This window comes from Bos indicus, chromosome 12, assembly GCF_029378745.1.
Source record: "Bos indicus isolate NIAB-ARS_2022 breed Sahiwal x Tharparkar chromosome 12, NIAB-ARS_B.indTharparkar_mat_pri_1.0, whole genome shotgun sequence".
NCBI lineage: Eukaryota > Metazoa > Chordata > Mammalia > Artiodactyla > Bovidae > Bos > Bos indicus.
The window spans coordinates 27,852,453-27,872,621 of record NC_091771.1 but is presented as its reverse complement, the minus strand read 5'-3'; the positions used below and the strand labels follow the sequence as shown (position 1 = coordinate 27,872,621).

The window sequence follows — 20,169 nt, the reverse complement described above, 5'->3', positions numbered from 1 at the left end:
TTTCACTTTCATGCATTGGAGAAGGAAATGGCAACCCACTCCAGTGTTCTTGCCTGGAGATTCCCGGGGACGGGGGAGCCTGGTGGGCTGCCGTCTATGGGGTCGCACAGAGTCAGGCACAACTGAAGCGACTTAGCGGCAGCAGCAGTGGAATCACACTAGCATCTCCCCTCCCCTATGGTCCAACTCCTATTTCTATCACATTCTATTCCTTAGAAGGAGTCACGGAATACAGCTCACACTCAGGGAGAGGAGAATTAAGCTCCAGCTCTTGAAGGCAGGGGTCACATAATTTGTGGACACACTTTTAAACCATCCTCTGAGCCAGGTATGGTTCTACACTTTTCAGGAGGGAGATGTTTACTGTTGGCAAGTTGATGCTGTAAGGAAGAAATATTTATGCTTTCCTTTTGTCTTCAACTGATATAACATCATCCATGTTAAGCATGGACCCATCCTTTCCTTCTCTTTATTCTTGCACTAAATATACCTCCCACAAGTCTTCATTGCTGTTGTTTATTTTTTGCTGTCCCCAATACATTCTGAAAATCTCCATACACGCTGGGTTTCAGACTTCCTGGTGCTGCTGCTAGGTGTTATGCCGTCTTTTGAATCTGTTCTCGGTGTTTTGGTAATTTTCATGCCATTAGATATTATGATTACCAGGGCCCTTGAGAATGCTGAGATCTTGATCATCTCTTATGGATGTTCCTTCCCAGCAGGCTCGGAAGGCTCTCTGTGCACAGGAACAAAAGCAGAAATGAATCAAAAGATGTCTTGATTAACAGCTGTGCAAATGGCTGAGAATTATCGTCAAGGGCAAGGGCTCCCTTGCCACAGGGCTGGCTGGGGAGCCATCCGTGTATCTGGTTGCACTTACTGGGACGGCTGCGTGCACAGAAGCGGGGAGCATGTAGGTCTGGTACCACTTGGCAGTGCTGTGATCATGTCCAAACAGGGTCACAGGGCTCAGTGATCACACTCTCATCCTGCACCGCCCCCCCGCCGGCAGGGGCTGCGAGGGGCTGGACAGAGGGGCCCGGCCGGAGAAGGGGTGTGTGTTGTCCCTACCTTGCATGCCCTTCACCGTTTCCAAGCCTGGCCTCTCCAGCAGGCCTGCCGTGTAGCTTGCTGTGTAGGCTTAGTGGGCTGCCATTTCCTATTCCAGGGGATCTCCCCAACCCAGGGATCGAACCTGCGTCTCTTGTGTCTCCTACATTGGCAGGCGATTTCTTTACCATCTGTGCCACCAGGAAGCCCTTGTGATGGAGGCTATTTGCAATTATACTCAAAATGTCACTCTTTAGAAGGTCCACTCAGCCAATCCCTCTGAGTGTTCTCACAGCCAACAGAGCTTCCAGACTTGCACGCCTGGTCCCTGAGTTCATCATCCTGTCCTAGAGGGACCCTCCTCATTAAGGGGAAAAGCAGAGCAAAGTTCAGGTCGCCTGTGCCTCAGTCCTGGTTGGGTGATTTCAGGAAAGTCACGTGTCCTTTCTGCACCTGAACTTACTCCTGTAAAAAATAGAGATAATGGTATCTATTTCACTGGGTTGTGGTGAGGTTGACACCTGCTATATTGTATATACATGTATTCATGTATGTGAGTATGTATGAAATCTCCTTGTAAACAGCAAGACCCGGATGGTGCATGCAGCTGTCATTGTCTTACCACTTTTTACTTAGTGGGAAGTTTATTCCATGTCTGGTTGGTGATGATCTGAAGTAGGAAGACAGAAAGCCTATAGCATACAGGGCATCAGAAAGTTCCCCAGATGTTTATACTTCTAGGTTTGAAGTTCTGGTTGACTGTGGTTCCCTCTCATTAGGCATCAAAATTCCACTCGGAATTCTGTCCTGGGAATTGCCGCTGTGGGAGAGTCTCTTCCCCGTTTGCATGGCTCACAGGATGTCACCTTGGGTCTGTTTCCAATCTCTGCATAGCATCTTGACCCTGGAATGTGGGAACATGAGGAGGTGTTTGTTTTACACTCCCTAATCCTTGAACACAAATTACAAAGTGTTCTCTGCCTTCTCAGAGAAAGACTGTCCCCATCTTGTTCTCATTCAGTTTGGAGAAGCGACAGATGTTGCTGTGTTTAGGATTGGTTAAAGTTCCTTCATTTCATGTAAAGGCATGCTAAATGCTTGCTTTGTGATTATCTGAACCCTGAACGGCGACTGTCTGAAAAGTAAACAAGGCAGCCAAACTGCAATGCTGCATCACTGCTTTAACGTTCTTTATGCTTCGTACATTCGCTGCTGGCTTTATACTGGAACACCGCGAGCTGATAGAAAACTGAGGACACATCTGTTCTCCTTTGCCACTTTCAAGTTTTTTGTTTTTTTTTTTAATAATTTTATTTATTTATTTTTTGTCTTCACTGGGTCTTCGCTGCATGTAGGGCGTGGGCTTCTCACTGTGGGGCACAGGCTCTCAGCACTCAGGCTTCAGTAGCTGCAGCCCGTGGGCTCCGTAGGTGTGGCTGCCTCGTGGCATGTGGAATCTTCCCAGATCAAGGCTCAAACTTGTGTCCCCTACACTGGCAGGCGGATCTCAATCACTGGACCACCAGGGGAGTCCTCAAGTCTTATTTGAGTCGAATGTTCAGTTTCATGCAGTTCTAGGAGAGGAACCCTATTCTGGAGTATGTGTTTCTTGTGGGTGGGGTCCCAGAGGGTGGCTCCAGTAGATCCCAGTGGTGGGCAGTCTCCTCCCCAGTAACTGCTCTTTGGAGAGCACATTTAATTTCAGACAACTGAATAACTTAATTTCTCCAAAATAACTTGAACTGCCTATCTCTATGGAAGTCAGCACACTCTACTTGTGGCTCAGATAGAACCAATAGCTATGCCTGTTTCATTTTTCTCTGTAGATGAGGGAACTGCAGAGAAACTGGAGGACCGTGAGTAAAACCAATGATACCCCCGTATCTCCAGTAGTCGTATTTTTCGGTCCAGTGCCCGCCTTGTCTCCTTGTCTGGCATCAGAGGCTTTCTTTCCCGTTATAAGGATTCAGACATTAGCAGGTGGGTGGGAGCTACTTTTGGAATGGGCTTCCCTGGTGGCTTAGATGGCAAAGAATCCACCTGAAATGCAGAAGGCCTGGGTTGGATCCCTGAATTGGGAAGATCCCCTGGAGAAGGGAATGGCGATAAGGAGGAGCCTGAAATGATACTACCACATTAAAAAAAAGAAAAAAAGCCTAACCCTGAAAATCACCTGGTCTTGTTCTTAGATGGTTAAAGTGGGTGGGCTTCCTCACCGACTTTTGTCCATTTGGAGTGTGCAGGAATCCAGCCCCCAGAAAGGCAGGGTCCCTTCTCCCTGGCTGGTACCTCTGGATATGGGCACTGCTTTGGGTTTTCCTTGGGTACAAAGTTCCTGACAAAGCTGTGCATTACAGGATTGAGACAAAGCGGATACGACACACCACTTTGGATATTTCTTCAGAAGTGCTTGGAAATGAAGGAGTTGGGGGTGGGGCGTCTCAGAGAAGAAAAGATGAGAGATGAGGTTAGACAGCTTTGTGGAGGGAAGAGAGACGGGGGGAGGGGGCGGGGGTGGGGGGGAAGGCAGGGGCAGGTGGGAGGAGGCTCCATGGAAGAGCCCTCCTGAATTCAGGCAGAGCTCCCACCCCTGACTGTCCGGAGGCACAGCACCCAGCCTCCCCAGAGAAGCCGTGACCAGGTGGAGGAACAATCCTGCCTGCTTTAACCACCTAAGAACACCAAGATCAGGTGACTTTCAGGGTTACTTTTCTTTTTTTTTTTTTATGTCATAGTATCATTTCAGGCTCTTCCTTAGTGCTATTCCCTTCTCCAGGGCATCTTCCCCACTGAGGGATCCAACCTGGGTCTCCTGTATTGAAGGTGGATTCTTTACCATCTGAGCCACCAGGGAAGCCCATTCCAAAAATAGCTCCCATCTACCTGCTGATGCCTGAAATCCTTGTAACAGGAAAGTCCCTCATGCCAGGCAAGGAGATAAAAGACTTCATTATGCAAATCTCCAGTGGAGCAGCTCCATCTGAAACTTATTCACATGAAAATATCCTCAACCAGCTTTTCAGCTGATGGGGTGACTGATAGCCCATGGAGATAGCACAGGTGTCTGCCACCCCTGACGTGAGGACAGGCACGGGAAAGGGAAGGTGAGGAAGCCCTCGCACAGCTCTGGCACCACTGTGCCGGCAGGAACCGCGTGTGGCTTCCCGAGATGGCTCGGGTTTAGGGCACATCTGTGAGTCCATGGTGTCTTGATCTTCTGGGCCTTAGGGTGGAGCCACACGGCCAGCGCGCAGATAAAGTGCTGGGTCTTCCGCTGGCTGAGTTCCTGTTGGTTGTCAGCGCTGGTTGTTCATCACATCCCAAACCTGGGGACCTGGGCATGAGAGCGAGGTGGCCTGGGGTCCCTCCGCCCGTTCCCTGCAGAAGGTGAGCACCTCTGGGGTCAGGTTTGGGTCCGTGAGCTGGAACCCGAGCCCTTTATGGTTGAAGCTTTAAGTTGCCTCTTACTTGGTCCTTTCCCTGATGTGTGTGTCGTCTTAGCATAAGTGACACCTGGTGTCAGGTATGCTGTGGGGATTCAGGAAGGCACTCGGGCAGTATCAAGGAGGCATCAAGGGGAGAACTGGGTCTTCTTCAGGAGCGTTCCTCCCGGACCCTCATGCCACTGTGGGGCCCAGCAGTGCACCGACAGGTCACGGTCAAGGTCAGCCGGGGTGGTGTGAGGACAGCCAAGCCTGTGAGCTCACAGGCAGGGGGCGCTCCTCTCGAGAACGCCCCTAAGTATCTGGGGGGGCTTGGAGACAGGCTCGGATCTGGAACTCAGAACGAGGATTTGATCGTCTAGACCTGAGGACTGAGCGCTCCCGGGTGGACAGGCAGGCGTCCAGCACGTCTGCGGTGCTTGCGGGAGGCCCGCCTTCCTCCCGGGGGTGTGGAAGAAGGGGCCCACACCTGCAAGCCTAGCTCTCAGAGGCGCCGTTTCCGCCCGTCACTGTGCTGCTTTTCCCTCACAAGGAAGAGGTCTCGGCAAACTGATGAACTGATCATTCCCACCGCTGTAATTGTAGCAGCTCCGGTGGAGCCAGAGGGAAGATAATCAAGCGCGTCCTTTTGAGTAGTTCTTTACTCCAGGCCCTTGCTAAGTGTTTCCCTGACTATCTCATCTGTCTCCTTCCTCTAATTTTATTTTCCTCTGTGGAGCTCCCCTGGTCAATTATTTATCTTGTTTCTTGGCTGTTTTCTCCTCTAGACCATAAGTTCTGTGAGGACAGGGGTTTTTTTTGTTTTTGTTTTTGGTCTGTTTTGTTCACTGATTTTATTCACTGTTTTATTTACTGAATACCTAGAACAGTGTCTGGCACATCTTGAGTTCTCCACGCATACTTGCCGAATGAATGAACTAATCAAACTGTCCTATTTTCTGCAAGCAGATGTTCAGCATTTGCTAATTTCAGAAACAGCCACATTTAACTTCTTGGAAGGCCAGCTCATGCGCCATTCTCAGTGCTATGGGAGAGCTGAAGTAGCCACATGCAGAATGTGAGTTATTTCACTAGCCTTGGAATACTCCACACTAGGTTATGACTTCCAGAATGGCTTCTGTCATCTTTATGCCCAGTTTTCAGATGCCCAGTTCATTTTAAATACTTATAGAATGGTGTAGCATAAAGTGTCCTAAAAGATGGAGTTTCAGAGCCAAGACATGGTCCATGTTCCTAAGAGCCCACAGTCTAGTGGGAGAGTTAGATTTATTGCCAAATGATGTGGTTCATGCAATAAGAGTACTATTAAGGAAGCAGGTGGATTTCAGATGGGTGGTCAGCAAAGCCCATGGAACCAATGATGCCCAAATAGGGTTTTGAGAAATTGGTAGGCTATCACATGATCAACAAGATGGGCAGAAGGTCCATGCCAACTCAAAGAGACGTGGAAGAGTGGCTTGGTATCACTGGACCATTCTGTGCTTATCAGGAGAGGCAGGGACCACACAACTGAAGTGAGCGTGGGTTGTACCTCTAGCTGTGGGTCCTGGTCACTCTTAATGTTTCAGATGCATCCTGCTGGTGGCTGGTGGCTGGGCACCGCCACCTGGGCAGTTCAGAGTCATTGCAAGTCATTGCTGGGTGAACAGACTTACTCCACTTGGCCAGGGTCTGTTTTATCTCTTTATGTTAACTTTCTGCGAAGAAATCAGATGACTGGTTTTTTTTTTTTTTTTTGTGGCCAGATATCAAAAGACAGTGAAGTAGAACAGTTTCACACCAAAGAATTTCATGAGGTAGACTCATAATGAAGTTTGAATTCATATACTCTAGGGTCCCTGAAAGACACTGGTTGTGTGTGGCTGCTAGAATGACGACCATGTTCTTCTTTCACAAAGAGGAGGGAAAGGGACAGTGGGAATTCCTCCTTTTGCCTATGAAAGCAAAACTTGCAAGTAATGGGAAAAGGCATGAAGGAGAGGAGCAGAGAGCAGAGTTTGGATCATTTCTATGGCAGCATATGGTCTTTTGGGGCTGCTGTGACTTTTTTAGCCTTAGAGGAGACTGAGAGCTCCTGCTGGCTTAATGAGAGGCTACCTTTGTCATCTTTTAGAAGTAAAGCTTAGAACAAGTACAGTGACCCCTCAGTGTATGCAGGAGATTGGTTCCAGGACCCCCTTCAAGTACCAAAACCCAGGGATTACTCAAGTCCTTTATATAAAGAGGTGTTAGTGTTCATTGTTCGGTCACTCAATTGTGTCCAACTCTTTGCGACCCCATGGAGTGCAGCATGCCAGGCCTCCCAGTCCTTCACTATCTCCCAGAGTTTTAGCTCGAACTCATGTCCATTGAGTCAATGATGCCATCCAACCATCTCATCCTCTGTCGTCCCCTTCTCCTCCTGCCTTCAATCCTTCCCAGCACTGGGGCTTTTCCAGTGAATTGGCTCTTCGCATCAGGTGGCCAAATTATTCGAGCTTCAGCTTCAGCATCAGTCCTTCCAATGAATATTCAGTGTTGTAGTATTTGCATATAACCTACAAACATCCTCCCATATACTTTAAATCATCTCTAGATTATTTATAATACTTAGCACAATGCAAATGATATGTAAATAGTTGTAAATACAATGGAAATGCTATGTAAATAGTTGCCAGTGCACAGCAAATTCAAGTTTCGTTTGGAACTTTCTGAAATTGTTTTTCAATTTTTTTTTGGCGTACTTTTGATTCGTGGTTGGTTGACTCCTTGGACACAGCACCCGCAGATATGGAGGGCTGACAGTACTGCACAAGGATGGAGAGCCAGAGGCTCAGACTCAGGTTTGGCTACTCTTCATGTTCCAGTGGTGCCGCCATAAGTTGCGTCATCAAGTCTCAATTTCTTGAGCACTCAAACAAAAGGGAATGTAGCTAGAGCTCACAGAATCCTTCATAAAATACTTTAAAGGTGTTCTTACAACTTCCAGATGTTAGAACAGTGAGATGTAAAAGAAATCCCTACCCATCACTATAATGGCTTAGATACAGGTTAAGGCACCCAGACTGTTAGCCTCCCTGGTGGATCAGATGGTGAAGCATCTGCCCACAGTGCAGGAGACCCAGGTTCGATCCCCGGGTTGGGAAGATCCCCTGGAGAAGGAAACGGCAACCCATTCCAGGACTCTTGCCTGGATAATCCCATGGACGGAGGAGCATTGTAGGCTACAGTCCATGGGGTCGCAAAGAGTCGGACACGACTGAGCGACTTCACTTCTTCACTTACTGTTAGTGAAGGTCTGTTGATAACAATCTATACTTTTATATAAATCTTTACATTTGGGAGAGATTTGACTACAATACAGAGGTGTGAAACTCATGGTGAGCTTTTCTCTTTTCTTTTTTTTTTAATAGCATGCTACTTTATAGAGAAATCTTCTTCAGGAAGCAGGTTTTCCATTTATATAAAGCATGAAACTCAACATGTATTATAGAGAAAAGAGGGGTATATTGAATGTATATAAATTTATTTGCCTTGGCAATTATTTATTTACAATTGATGATTGATACCAACAATCGAGGTAAAGATATACATGAGGTATAAATATATTATTTAAAGGCAGTATATTTTATTTCCATTGGCAAGATAACAATGCATAAAATACTGTGGCATTTGACAAACAAGCTTGATGCACCTTTCTCCTTTTTTGTGTTGTTTTTAAGATGCACTGTGTTGTAGGCAGCAGGGGTGTACTTCGTATGTGCATGAAAAATAAAAAGGTAATTTGAAGAGAAGGGGAGTCAGAAATCAAATCACGTTGTTTCTAAGTGTCCTCGAGATCTCGGCTTCTCAGGGTGTGGTCTTTGCCCTGAAGCTGGTTCAGAATCCAGAATCTCAGGCCTGCCTGATCCTGCCAGAATCAGAGGCTCATGGTAACAAGATCTCCAGGTGATCCGTGTGCTGCTGAGGCTGGAAAAGCCCTGCTCTCGGTGACAGGACGCTGTTCATCCTTGTGCGCCTGTCACACCTCCTGAAAACACGCGGGCCCATCTCTGGAGTGGGACCAGCATTAAGCTACATTAAAATTCACTAACGATCCTGTCTATGTAATCTGGCATATGTGGTTAAATTTAGGATGTGAATTTGTTTTGCTCACAGAGCATTGCGCAAATGGAAAACTATGAGTTTGCCACCACCTTCTTCGGTAGGCAAGGAAACAAAAAAATTCCTCGATTACAATTCAGACAGTATGATTTTACTTGTACCATCCAGAACTCATTTATAGCATTTTTATTCCTCTCAATAAAAGAATTGCACAATGCTGATAAAAGAAAACATTACAATATAAAAAGAAAACACTCAGTTTTTTTTCCCCTCCAACACCAATTGCTAAATTATGATACCAATCTCTCCCTGAAATCAAACACAATAAATTATCTTCCTCTTTAGAGTTGCTGAATTACAATAAAAAAAAACCCAACTTAAAATCCATCAGCGATTGGTTAAGGATAGTCAATTTGCTTAGTCCATACAATAATAAATAAGGTTCGGTCAAATGAATAGCTAGCTTGACTGACTAATGAAGAAACATGGACTTAACAAACCTGTGTATATTTTCTAAAGCTAACTGAAGAACACAGTTTTGGTCTTAATGTTAGTTTAAAACCCTGTCTTTCAGATTGCAGAACTTTAATGAGTAATATCTTAAGAGCATCATACGTAGCAATATTAGAACTCCCTGAAGCTGTAATGGTCCAGGACTCTTGAGTGACCAGCATCTCCCTTTATCTGGTGTCCAGAGTTAAATTCAGTGCAAGACGTTGGTAAGAAAATGTCAATTAACTGTGACCATTAAATAGGCCACTGGTCAAATAGAATGACATTTAAGAACATTATGCAATGTATCTATGAAACCTCAACAAAACACAGAGGCTCCCTTTGGCTGTGAATATGCCAAGGCTATTATATTCAGCTCTAATCAGCAGGGAAATACAGGTTCTGTTTCAGTCACTGGAGCTGACTCCAGTGGTCCACGGGCATCTGGCATTTCAGTGAAACTGTATCTGCCGGCCCCATGGCAACTGGTAATATAGTCTTAAACCTGGTAACGACTACTCACCCACTTCTTGGCTTTAAAGAGGACTATTATTTTCCGCGCTTTATCCAACGCCCCACTCTCAGGTTTTGAATGATACACGCTGACAACACGTGAGAACCATTTAATGTGTTTTCCTTTGGTTGGCTAATCTTTGGTAAAATATCAGGGCGGACAACTTGTTTTCACACTTTGGTGTTAGCAGCAGATTCTGCTCAGCTTACAGGGCAGCGGGGACACAGGGCCCAGAGAGGCTTGGAAAGAACCGTGTGCCGAAAGGGCTCACCTGATCAGATGCACTCCTTTTCAAAATACGCAATTATATATAAAATTGACATTTTACATATATACAGTAAAGATAAAGATATACACACATATGTACATACGCTCTACATACATTTATTTACAGTTAATGATAGTGCTTCTTAGAAGCCTTTAAATAGCAAAATTAGGCAACGCACAAGGAATAATCGATTTAATTTTAAGTAACATAGATAAATGTTCTTGATTTTTAAAAATATTATATTAGTAGGGATGTAGCCATCTCCAGGAAGGCTAGGAAAAGTTCTCAGAAATTCTTGCATCTTCGACATTCCGACTTCTCAGTGCTTCTGCTTTTGAGCAGTAACCTTGTCAATCGGTCTCTCTCTCTCCCTTGCTTCCTTGCACTCACACTCTCTCCCACAGTTTGCTTCCGCTTCCTCTTCCCTGAGTTTGATGTCACACTTGGGAAAACTCAGATTTTAGTCTCTGGACCCTCAGCAATGAGGGGCTGAAAAGAGTTTCTAATCCTGGCAACTTCCGCCGCACACAGATGTCCAAAGCCTTTATTGTACCATTCTGGGGAGTGACCTCTGTGGGGACAAAAACGGGCAGGGAAGTGGGAAAGCCTCTTCCACATCACAACAGTCTGTCACGGTCAACATGGCGCGCCCGTGCCCGGCCTGTCAGCTCGCCTGCCTTCCCCGAGGGGCTGCTGCTCCGAGGACCTGCGAACCTCATCCTGTCAATGCGGGCCCGTGAAAAGCCTTCCTGGCTAAGGGTTTGGTCTGTCTTTGCAGCATTCACCAGGTGCTTTCAAATGATAGCGTACTCTCAGGGACAAGTCTGACTTAATTCAAGAATTTACAGAGAAAACCCAGTTTATATCCACCCAGACCAAGAACTCAGTTTAGCATCATGAATGCATTGAAAAAGGTTGGATTTAAATTAGTTCCTTCTCATAGGAGGGCAACTGGAGGGAGCAGAAAAGCGGACAGGCTGGAAAGAAACATAAGAGGACTCGTATTTCCTGAGCATCTGCTATGTGCCAGGCGCCAGTGCTGGCGTTCGTCCCGTGAGAGCAGCACAACACACGTGGGACAAACGGAAAATAAAGACGGGCATGGGACCTTCTCCTGAAAGTCAGAATTTTAGCACAGCTGGAACGAGAAGTGAGGGGAATGATTCGTAATCACTGAGACAATGTGTTAATGGTCAGGAGGAGGGAAGGACAGAGCAGTAGGGGTCAGATGGGAAAGAGGGCCCTGTGCCTGCCACCTCCAGGAGCCCGCACTCACCTCAGGTCCACCCTGCAGATGTGGGTCAGCCGCGACTTGCCCGAGCCACATGGCTCTATCAAGTACTGGGAGTCCATCACCACAGCGCGCACGCCGCCCATGAGCTGGGCTTCCTCGTGCTCCACGGACAGGGACACTAGGGTGCACATTCCTTTGGGCAAATCGGTCTTCCAGGTCCTGCAGCGCAACAAACCCACACGTGGGAATTATGGCGGAGAGAGAAAGAAAACCCTGAGCACGGCGCTGAGGCTTACGCTGACATTTTCTTGCTCAAATTCCAAGCCCAGTTACTTGGATTCAGCTAATGGTTCTCACAAGTGTGTGTAAAGCTTATACAGTGTGGTTCAAAGCGGGGGTCTCATCCCTCTGACCCAGAGGTCAGAAACGACTTTGCAATTTTTAGAGATTCTTCCCAAATCCCAGACTGAGGCTGCAGAGACTCCTGCACATTCCTGAAAGGCCTGCTGGTCCCACCATTTGGGAATCGGGACTTGCTCATTCAATTCTTTCACCAAACATCTACTGGATGTGCAAGCTATGAGAAGCCACTGAAGACACAAAGGTCCAATCAGGAGGAGAAACAGACCTCCAGAGAGAACTCTGAAACACGCTGACCAGCACAGTGATAAGGCTGTGCAACGAGAACTGAGATCATGCACATGGGAAGGCTTCCTGGAGGAGGTGATGCTCCACTCAAGTCTGAAAGGATACGAGCTGACGATGCTCAGTTAGAAGAAAGCTCTACACATGTGGACTGCTAACTGCCTTCAAATCCTTGAGAGGCTCTTGAGTGGGAGAAGAAATAAACACAGTTGATTTGACTCCAGAAAGCAGAGATATGAAGGCGTGTTTCAATCCAGTGCAGAGAAGAGCTGTCTCACAATGTGTACTCTTCAAAAATGGAATGGGCTGTATGAGGAGTAGTGAGCTCATTGTTACTGGAGCTATTCAAGCATAGAAGGGGGTAAGTAAGTGAAGTTGCTCAGTCCGACCCTTTGCGACCCTGTGGACTGTAGCCTACCAGGCTTCTCCATCCATGGGATTCTCCAGGCAAGAATACTGGAGTGGGTTACCATTTCCTTCTCCAGGGGATCTTCCCGACCCAGGGATTGAACCCGGGTCTCCCGCATTGGAGGCAGATGCTTTAACCTCTGAGCCACCAGGGAAGATATAGAAGCGGGTACCACTTAGGAAAAGGTTGTAGATGGAAGTCAGGAGCATCTCTGTAGCAACCATTTCTACCACAGGATATGGGTTTGATTATTATAATCTCAGTTATTAAGTCACAAATCCTATCCCCTTGCTTAGTTATCTTATCTATAACTTCATCTTCTTCTACCACACAAGAAACATATTACCAAGAAACTTGGGAATAAGCAAGCCCAACAAATTTCTTAGCAACTTCTCCATGGGTATGACCATTCTCTTTTCATGCATGATGCTATAATTAAGAACAAAGATGGAAAGTTGTATAGATTTGTGGGGATAAAATGGAAAAAGGCTTCAGTGACTTATCACTGGAACCTCCTGAGGAACTAGAGAAAGGGATGAAGTGAGACATGAACGTGGTAATCCAGAAAGGAGACCATCCATGGCACTTTCTACCTCTTGTATCATAACCACAAGGAATTCCTGCTACAAGCAACATGTCTGGTTCATTATTCATCTTCTTGGGTGCCGAGTTCTCCTCCCTCAGCTTCATGGTCCACCCACCCTCTCCTTCAAGTCTTGGATCAAATATCAACACAGTGAGACTCTGCTCTGACCCTCTATCTTATGTATCACCCTAAGATAAGTAACCCCTTCATGGATCACAGCCTTGTGAGAGCTGGGCGATAAAGAAGGCTGAGCACCAAAGAACTGATGTTTTTGAACTGTGGTGCTGGAGAAGACTCTTAAGAGTCCCTTGGACTATAAGGAGATCAAACCAGTCAATCCTAAAGGAACTCAACCCTGAATATTCATTGGAAAGATTGATGCTGAAACTGAAGCTCCAATACTTTGGCCATCTAATGTGAAGAGCAACTCAACAGAAAAGACCCTGATGCTGAGAAAGATTGAGGGTGGGAGGAGAAGGGGGTGGCAGAGGATGAGATGATTAGATAGCACCACCGACTCAATGGACATGAATCTGAGCAAACTCCGGGAGACAGTGAAGGACTAGTAAGCCTAGTAAGCTGCAATCCATGGGGTCACAGAGTCAGAAACGACTTAGTGACTGAACAACAACAGAAAAGAAATCCTCTTTATTGACTCTTCCTAATAAAATATAAATCTCAAGAGAGCAGGACTGTGGTCTGTTCACAGCAGTATCTTGAGTCTCCAACAGTGCCTGGCACAAGGCCGGGATGGAATGGGACTCTAAAAATGGCAGGCGGGTGGCACTGCAGGAAGAGTGGGAGGAGGGCTGTTCCATGAATGGACTCTGGCCCTCAGCCTCCTCTAAGGGGAGTGGAGAGTGGACCATGGTAGGGCTCTAACCTACCAGTTCCCAGGGCTGCCATCCTGGAACTATTTGACTTCTTGCTTGCAACACTGAAGGTGTAAAATTTAACTTCCAATGAGATGAGTAATGTCCCAATAACTGTGTCAAGAAGCCATGCTTACAATTTCCCACATTCTCCACCAGGATCCCATTGTGGCTAAGATAAATACATATATTTGGGTGAAAAAAAAATGACCCTTGAAACTCAAGGTCCTAAGGACCAATTCCAAAGGCAGAAATAGCTCATGTGAAAAGTAATCTTTAGTTTGCCATCAAGACTAGTTTAATAAAGAAACTACTTTAAATATGCATTTGGGAATTTCACCAGTGATTTTTTTTAATACTGCTAATATATGAGAAGAGATGGTATTCACCATCAGTTATCAGTAAAAAAAATTTTTTTACTTAATTATATTTTATTTGGGTTTGTCAGTATCCTCCATCCCCATTCTTTCCGATTCAGTACAGACTCACCAGCCAACATACACAGCTCCACTGTCCCACTGCCTAGTGTTAGCCAAGCATCCCATTCTAAATCCAGAGAACAGGGGTCTGGAACTCAACTCACAAATCTATTAGAAGCAATATTTCAGCAGATGAGATCAGAGTCTCAAGCCTTGTCAGGCCCTGAAATCTTTCTGGACATTCGAGTGTCTCAGCATAGTTGAATCTTCAGGGCTGGGCCAAGGTTTCCATGCATGGGGATGACTTATAAACATGTAAGGGCTTCCCTGGTGGCTCAGAGGATAAAGAATTTGCCTGCAATCGAGGAGACCTGGATTAGATCCCTAGGTCTGGAAGATCCCTGGGAGGAGACCAAGGCAACTCACTCCAGTATTCTTGCCTGGAGAATTCCATAGACAGAGGAGCCCGGCAGGCTACAGTCCATGGGGTCGCAAAGAATTGCACACGACTGAGCATAGTCTGAATGTGTGAAGTTATACAGATGAATTCTGAAGTTACACACACTCTGGATGGACAGCCACACCACTGAAGACTTGCCTTTTCCAGGCGGAGAAAAACAAAATCAAGAGAAAAGCCAGTGAGATTCAATTTGCATAATTTGGCAGAAAGTTCAGCTGGACAAACAGCAGCTCTTCTTGGGACTCTGTTCTAAGGAAATGAACGATATTTATGGCCTAATAAACCGTATGCTCCATAATGAAAGGGGCCATAAGAGAGCATGGCAGAACTGTGAATTGGGTGAAAGAAGCAGGAGGTCTGGCGTGAATACGGCAGTCAGTTTTCACCGAGGGAAGTGAACTGAGGGCCGGCGCCAGTGTTCCCGGTGGAGGCTGAACTTCGGTGGGAGAATGCAGTGACATGCTTCCATCTGCAGCTCTCACCCTGCTTTTGGAGCAGAGGGTCAGGCTTACCTGAGAACCACGAAGTCCCTGGAGGGGTGGGGCGCCATGCTGTTCAGCACGTACTGATAGACTTCCGTCTGTTTGTCCAGCGTTTCCACCACCTTCCACTGCACGAAGTCCTCGTCCCACAGGTGGCGCTCCCTCAACACGCGGTTCAGAACCACCGAGGGAGGCGCCTCCACCTCAGCGGAAGCCTTCCACAGCCTCAGCGGGGGCCCGTCTCCCACCTGGGGAAAGACACCCGCAGCGGCTGAGAGGTCCCTGGCTCTTCAGAACCTACCAGGCTTCACTGGGTGTTCAAGAAGCCTCATCGATTATGGAACTTGACAGTGATTCTGTACACCTCAGGTTTAAAATGTTCACCCTTAAGCTTAAGAAGAGTGGCAGTAAAAACGATAACCAGCAGCACACAGTGCTCCCTGTGTGCTAAGCATTGTTCTTAGTTTTTTATTTTCCATTTTTTAAAAATTAATTTTTATTGCAGTATAGTTGCTTTCCAGTGTTGCCTTAGTGTTTGCAAAGTGAATCAGCTATACGTATACACATATCTCCTCTTTCTGGGCTTCCTTCCTATTTAGGTTGCCACAGAGCACTGACTTCCCGGTGCTACAGGGTAGGTTCTGATTAGTTATCTATTTTATACATAGTATCCACAGTGTATGTATGTTCTCTGGTAGTGGTCCTGTTATTATGTCCGTTATGCAAATGAGAGCATGGAGGCACAGACAGGAGTGTGACTCGCCCAACGTCACACAGCTCAGGGGCAGAGCCCGGCCTGGGTCCAGAAGGGTGGCTCCACAGTCTGCTACCTGGTTACATAGTCAGACTCTGGTGCAGAGCTTTGACCAGTTCCTATGTGTGACAAGCCCTGGAGACAGAGGGGCCACCTTCGAAGCAAAACAAATTCCAGGTTGTTAGATGTGGCTCTTTGGGAGTAAATTTTTTTTCCAAGACCCAAGATTACCTTTTTGAAAGCAAGCTCTGTGCTGTCTGTGCTTGGACATGTGACCCATCCTTTGAACTTCTCCTTGGCTTCCTTCTGGAGGCCCTGGACAAGATGTTCCAGGTACGTGTGGAAAGTGGCCCCGCTGTCCTCCAGCTGGGCCCCCAGCTCTTCCAGAGTTGGCGGATGGATCTCAGCCTCCACATACGAGTTATGAGACTGGGCCACCATCTCAAGCGGGACCTGAACCAACGGGCACACAGAAGAGCAACACAGAAATGTTGAGACTGATAGAGAAAGTGAAGTAGCGTCACCGAAAACCACTGTATTGGTGACAGGCCGGGTGCCGCAGGGCAAGAGGTGTTTGTCTGAGATCAGTGACAGCAGTTGGGAGAAAGGGCTTCTGAAAGTCAGGAAACCCAGATCTGTTTGAGGCTACATTTATTATTCAGAACATCGCCACGACTTCCCATTCATCCTTTCCATTTTTCTTTGATTTTACTTGTCATATATTTTTATTCAGTTTGGCAAAACTTGGACTAGGGAAATTTAAAAAGTGCACAGACTTAAGGGGAACATCAAACATGACTCAGAAAACAGCTTTACCTTTTTAGCACACTTTTTCCTTTTGCAAATGCCAGTTTTGCCACAAAAAGGATGCCAGAAGTCTAGTTCACTTACTCCTTTAGCATGTCTGTGGCTGTATTCATAAGCTGTCACTGATTCAGAGTTAACCGCAATTGTTCAGTATCCCCCCTCCACACACACACATACATTGAATCTAATCAAGTCCTGAGGTCACATTAAATATACTGTAGTTGGCTGGCCCAGGACCTGGCACGGAAACTTGATGCAGCCGTTTTTATAAACATCATCATCATGGTAAACCCAAGTGTCTTTAACTGTCAAAGCCTCAACTTCGGGGTTGCCTCCTCATATTTCTGGGAGGCACTATTCAGTGTACCATTGTCAAAAAAAAAAAACAACTCAGAAATAAGCCATAAATGCAGTAACCATTCCAACTGTCTTATCGAGTTCCAAGAGCTATAAGGAAGGAAGACGGTTGGAGCCTTTCACTCACCTCAAAAAGTCTGTCACATTCCATGATCATGTGGGCCAGCCCCTGAGCCGCGGCCAGATTCTCACTGAGGTCCTTTTGATCTGGCTTCCCAGCGGCATATTTTTTCTGGATGACTCTGTAATTGAAGGGGACAACGCTCAGCGGATCCCAAACCCCAGAGCATTTCACAGGACCCAGTTCACCCCTCTGCTATCTCTTCATGCCTGGATGCCACCCAGATCCCAAACTTTCTCATTTCCAAATAAAAACAGTGACCACACATCTTAGATATCCCGAGGCAGGTTAAGAGTCTGACAAATGGAAAACCTTGGAAAAACACAAGGGCAGGAATAACTGTTGGGGGAGAAATTAATTCATTTTTCCCCAAGTTTGAAACTACTTCACTGCAGGCTGCCATGCTTGGGCCTGAAATCCAGTCTTTTCAAATTGAAGATTTTGTAAAACACATACAAAACAGAATTCCAGGTTTTCTGAATCACAGAGAACACTCTTCAATGCTACCTTGGTAATTCTCTGACTCTGAGCCGCAACTCCAAACATTTTCTGATTATAAACGAAGTGCTAACAGATCCCCAGGTTGAAGTGCAACGCATGTATTTTTCTTTTTTTTTAGTAGCCCTGGGGAATACCTGATTTGGGATTAGCATTCCCGTCGAGAAAAACCCACCTGGGGGAGCTTTCTTTCTTCAGTAAATTCAGGTGGAAGAGGGAGGGGGCCAGACACACGGCCAGGTTCATGGGCGTCATCTGATTCTCTTCCACCGCATGAACCACGTCGTTGAGGAAGCACAGCAGCGTCTGCAGCACCTCCCGGCTCTCGTCGGCCAGCAGCAGGACGGCCGCCTGCACTGCCTGCAGCCGCTGCTCCTTGGGGACATCTGTTAAAAAATAGGTGCCAGGCTGTCAGAGGGCCAGCCGCAGAAGGAGCCGGCGGGGGAGGGGGAGAGTGTGCTACCTTCCTGCGAACATGCTTGGGGTCCTTGGGGTCCTCGTCGTCATCAACAGTGACCGTGAGGACAGCTAGGAGCACAGAGAAATCATCGCTTTGGACCCGGTGTCAGAACCCCCAGTCTCACTCCAGAACTCACGGTCTTAACGACGAGGCTGGACTCCCAAAGAGCACCCTGTGCTGGCTTTCGATACTCACCTGTCTGCCGCCTCTTGCCCATCGCCCCCCTTCCCTAGCTTGTGAAGTATCTCTCAGGATGCCCAGGGCTTGTGGGAAGGGGAACCAGGTCCCCCCTCCTCTCAAGCCTTTCTCCTTCTGGGTGGTCCCCGTGGTGATAAAGGTGGTGGTGAGGCAGGGGGTGGGGCAGGGAGCCCTGGTCATGCAGGCTTGAAAGAGAATTGGCCTGAACAGTAAGAGGTAACTAAGAGGGAAAAATCCTAGAAAAATGGGTGCTCCGTGCTGCATTTTGCTGCCCCCTGGCTGTGTCTATCAGTGATCTTTTAGGACTGTTGCTGCTGCTGCTAAGTCGCTTCAGTTGTGTCTGACTCTGTGTGACCCCATAGATGGCAGGCAGCCCACCAGGCTCCCCCGGCCCTGGGATTCTCCAGGCAAGAACACTGGAGTGGGTTGCCATTTCCTTCTCCAATGCATGAAAGTGAAAAGGGAAAGTGAAGTCGCTCAGTCGTGTCTGACTCTTAGTGACCCCATGGACTACAGCCTACCAGGCTCCTCCGTCCATGGGATTTTCCAGGCAAGAGTACTGGAGTGGGGTGCCATTGCCTTTTCCGCTTTTAGGACTGACTCACTGCCTTATTCCCCTCACTGTGAAAGACACCATCAGGAGCTCACTTGAGTTAAGAAGTGTGAAGTGATAATAGCTTAGTCGTGTCCTACTCTTCCTGACCCCACGGACTGCAGCCCACCAGGCTCCTCTGTCCTTGGATTTCCCAGGCAAGAATACTGGGAATGGGTTGCCATATCCTCCTCCAAGGGATCTTCCCCACCCAGGGATCAAATCCGTGTCTCCTGCATTAGTAGGCAGATTCTTTACCGTCTGAGCCACCTGGGAGAAGTGGCCTCTTCCCCACAGACATTGGAAAACTCTTGACACCAGAGTCTATCCTGGAACGTTGTTATTTCTAGTCTGGCTACTAGAAGTCACCACAGGTAACTCAGAGCCTCAGTCAATGTGCTGGCTACCTGACCCTCCATTCTTGTCCTGTCCGGTAGCTCCTGTTCACCACTTCTGGATTCATGGGTCAAATAAGCAGTTCTGATGGACACTGGCCCTGCAGCACAAGCTTGGCTGCCTGGGATATACTTGCTCTCTCTTTCTTCTCTAAGAAAGGCCATGTTCTGTTCAGGTTTGGGCTGTATTGTGCTCAGGGAGGTTGGGCCCTTCCCTCTGACCCACACTGGCCCAAACCAAAAATGGTAACCCCGTTCTTCTCTCCAGTGATTGATCTAGGGGAGAAAAATGTATACTTTCTGGCCTGTGGGACCAAGATAAATGTTCGGTAGGCGCTCCTGTAAATTTATCTCCCTGACAGAAAGAGACACATGCCTGAGGAGACCCCTTCTGCTGACCTCTTGCCTTTGGATGTGATTTTGGGAAGACATGATAATGTGAAGTTGTGGCCGTCCTATTGTGACCGTAAGGGGATAACCAAGAGAGGCGTACTTCAGCCATGGTGTCCCTGAGTTAACCAACTCTGGAATTACTCAACTCCAGATTTTCTGTCTTGTGCGATTACATGATGTCTTTGTTGTTTAAACAACTGTTTGTTGGATCCTGTGTTTATAGCTGAGAGCATTGTAACTGGTCATCTCTTTCAACAACGCCCAGAGGTTCTCCAGTGATTAATGAACCAAATATAAGCCCTTTGCTCTAATGTTCAGTGCCCTTCCTGGGTACAGGCCTCAGTCTAACTTTTGGAGTCATTTGATGCTTCACTGGACAGTTACCCTTCTGCAAGCCAGACGGAAATCCTATAATCGCCTGACACATGTGCTGTTTGCTTCACTCAGCACGTGCTCCTTGTGTATCTCAACCTTGAGTTGTCACCTCTCCATCAAGTCCTTATTCCTCTTCTCAACCCCATTGGGTGCTTTTTGTAACTTATCATGGAATGTCTCCAGTTTTGCTGTATTACAGTTATCTATGTATGTCTTGTCTCCCTAAGTTGTAAGATGCCTAAGAGCAGAGTTAAGTCTTACT

The 20,169-nt window shown here is 47.0% G+C and overlaps 1 protein-coding gene across 7 annotated transcripts in view; it reads right to left on the bottom strand.

The window, feature by feature from the left end:
* Positions 1-7,977: 7,977 nt before the first annotated feature.
* Positions 7,978-20,169, bottom strand: part of STARD13 (StAR related lipid transfer domain containing 13) — a 492,634-nt gene continuing 480,442 nt past the window's right edge. For all 7 annotated transcript variants that reach the window (XM_070800199.1, XM_019971413.2, XM_019971415.2 and 4 more), the window contains 6 exons: positions 17,670-17,880; positions 17,003-17,117; positions 15,943-16,164; positions 14,988-15,205; positions 11,127-11,303; positions 7,978-10,421 (listed from right to left, as the gene is read on the bottom strand). In XM_070800199.1, the coding sequence (XP_070656300.1) occupies positions 10,304-10,421; positions 11,127-11,303; positions 14,988-15,205; positions 15,943-16,164; positions 17,003-17,117; positions 17,670-17,880 (1,061 nt within the window). In that variant the 3' untranslated portion in view covers positions 7,978-10,303. The remainder of the gene's footprint in view (positions 10,422-11,126; positions 11,304-14,987; positions 15,206-15,942; positions 16,165-17,002; positions 17,118-17,669; positions 17,881-20,169) is intronic.